General features: G+C 31.5%; 1 protein-coding gene across 3 annotated transcripts in view; it reads right to left on the bottom strand.

Annotated features, from left to right (window-relative positions):
* The window catches only part of LOC106692418 (dihydrolipoyllysine-residue succinyltransferase component of 2-oxoglutarate dehydrogenase complex, mitochondrial), a 25,940-nt gene that overhangs the window by 4,338 nt on the left and 18,630 nt on the right, over positions 1-2,972 (bottom strand). For all 3 annotated transcript variants that reach the window (XM_014438358.3, XM_014438359.3, XM_014438362.3), the window contains exon 8: positions 2,110-2,248. In XM_014438358.3, the coding sequence (XP_014293844.1) occupies positions 2,110-2,248 (139 nt within the window). The remainder of the gene's footprint in view (positions 1-2,109; positions 2,249-2,972) is intronic.

Genomic DNA, 2,972 nt, shown 5'->3' with positions numbered 1-2,972 from the left:
GATTATGAATAGAATATTGGAAATAAAGTCTTAGAATTAAGTATAACTGTATAAATATTTTGTATAACCAAGCAAAAATAAATATCTGAATTCAATATGTGAACTGGTTTATTATTTCAAATATATAACATTGGATTGATTTTAATTTATATTTATGTAATATTAGCATAGAGTATACGTTGTCACGGAAACATGTCGCCTCGGCGCGAAGCGCCGAGGCCTACACGGGCACGGTTTTTTTCTTTGCAGGTGTCCCTGTTCACGAAATAAATTCATGATTTCTCATAATGTTATCCAAATTCAACAAAACTTCAACTGCTGGAAAGCTGAATTTCAATTTTTTTAGACCATATCAATATATTTTAGATTTTATGCCTTTATACGAGCGAAAAATCAGTTTCATATAAAGAAAGATTTCTTCAAAGGTTCTATTTTATAAAACCAGTCATAATTTGTTTACGAAGATCAGATTTGTACCATTTAGTTTAGACAGTCGTAAGCCCCTCATAAGGTTCACACATAAGTGTGGATTAGTGGGGTTGTGTTGATATTGTAATTTTTTTAAAAAAATCAAAGGCCCTAAGTAAAGTGAAAATTTTTAGCATTAAATATTTTGGGTTTGGTTTACACACAAAATATTTATAGTATTTAATATGTATGAATAAGTATATTTAGAAGACAGAAAATATGAATATTTCTATAAAAGCGACTAGAGTCGAGCAGACCAAAATGTAAACACTTTGCAGAAAATTATATAATCCTTTTCAAAAGTATTTAAATTCTACTCTTCAGAACGAATTTGTTATTAGACCTACTTCATTGAAGTTTAAAAATAAAAAGTTCTTTGATGTAATAAAGGTCTTGTGGATATAAATCATAGTTAAAAAACAGTTACTTTATCATATCTATGGGAGAAGACAACCATTCTATTCATTTTGAATTAAAACATGATATCTACTGTACTAATCAAATTTTCCAGCCTATTTGTCATTTACCTTGGTAAAATGTATAGGAACACAATGAATAATTTGGAATCGACTTAAAAGTGTTTTGTTACATTCCCCAGAATGCACATCAATGTTAAGGTAAATTTGCTGGTATATGGTAGGTAAAGAGAGCTTTGATTTGTATGCTGGAATGGGCTGAACAAAATGCAGTTTATTTTAAAAGCCTAGGAAATCCAATTTTAGATATTTAAAAAAAATACATATGAGCAAAAACTTTGAAAATTACTAAAAAACTTGCAGTGACATCCTACCTACTGGTCTATACTGTAAATATTAGTCACTGAAACCGCTATGGCTTGACATAATGCAACCTACCAGCAAACATGGGAATTACTACTGGCAACAAGCAAACGCTGTATAATTCATTGTAAATATCTTAATTGTAACATGTAACAACTATATAAGACTTTGTAATGTTTATAAATATATCATTTGAATTAATAAATAATCCAATAGAACTTGCTGATCCACTGAAAACTAATGTTTTACACATAGTACCTCTGGATGGCGTTTAATTGCTCAGAGACTAGACTAGGCCAAAATTGTAAGGTCTCATTATGGAATCTTGCCTCATGTGAAACAACTCCTTAGGAGGCAGAGGATAATAAATTTCATAGTGGATCAGTACATTATAGTGTTATATTTTTGGAAATGTATTATGTCTTTTATTTCTCTGTCTTCTCTGGATTTCTCCTCCTTCCTCCACCTTTTATCCTTTTGTGGGAACTGGCGACTGGTTACCCTCTGGGCTTACATACCCCTTTGTTCCTACAGGAATAACACCTGGTAGAATGAAGAAACTTTCCTGCAAGTCCTGGTGACAGGTTACTCTCCAGGATTGCATTCCTTCTTTATATCTACAGTAATAGTACCCTTTAGGACAAAGTTACCAGTACCTAACATTCTCAGTTGTGAAAAAAAAGGGTTGCTCATTACAATAAAATAAATCTTCTAAAATTGTTTTTGAACCATCGAAACAGAAGAAAAGACCTAAAAATTATGAATTTTTTCTACAATGATCAACTAACTCATTAGAAATGTATTGACCTTTATGTGAAACATCAAATTATTTATTTCAAATAAATGATTATAAATTACTCACTCCATATTTACTTCGTTGATAGTTGTCATGAGATGGGAGATGGGAGCCACAACGGGTTGGGAATATGGGTTTGGTATCAGCCCCACTCGGGATTGGAGATTGTCACTTCTATACCGGTCAGTATCGACGTCACCGGTCTCTGTAAATTGTAATATTGAAAATTTATTTAAAATAAATAAAAGGGAATTTAATAGTTTTTATTTATCCTCAGCTCTAAAGTACAGCTTTGATAATTACAAGGTTTAAATGAAAAGATTAAATATTAAATAGATATGAGAATTTATTTTAAATTATATAACATTATTGACCCTTATATCAGGGAGAGTTTTCAAGACAATCAGAACACAAAAACACTTAACTAAATTAAGAACTACTTTTACAAACATAATAAAATCTTTGGTAGAGCAAACCAATCATATATTATTCTTTGATGACTGATGGTTTTCAATGTGTTCTAACTCAAAAAACTACTACTAGACAGTAAACAAAGGGTTGCTAGACCAAGATAGACAGTGTTAAGGACAAGTCCCCATGTACACACAGTTTCAGTCTAAGTCTAAGTGAGTGTTAGGGATTAAGTCCCGGAGACAATTCGTTAAAGAAAATTAAGTCACAGTTGGTGAAAGTGTTAGTTGCTTAGTCCTCAGGACCCAGTGGCACAGTTTGCAATAACAAATATTCATCAAAGACAATACGGAAGACGAGATCGCTCGGTGACCTGCGCCCTGTGAAGTCAGAGCTCATTAAAGGCTCCATATCATTAACTTTTTGGGGGGTTATTTAATGAAGTTTAATTTTTTTTTTATCAATAAAATTTAGTTTTAAATAGTACCTTTGAGAAATATTTTATTTTATCCTTTTTT

Source organism: Halyomorpha halys, unplaced genomic scaffold (assembly GCF_000696795.3).
Source record: "Halyomorpha halys isolate HHAL.00 unplaced genomic scaffold, Hhal_1.1 Scaffold56.1, whole genome shotgun sequence".
In the NCBI taxonomy this organism is placed as follows: domain Eukaryota; kingdom Metazoa; phylum Arthropoda; class Insecta; order Hemiptera; family Pentatomidae; genus Halyomorpha; species Halyomorpha halys.
The sequence above is the reverse complement of the archived record's forward strand: the minus strand, read 5'-3'. Positions and strand labels throughout refer to the sequence as shown.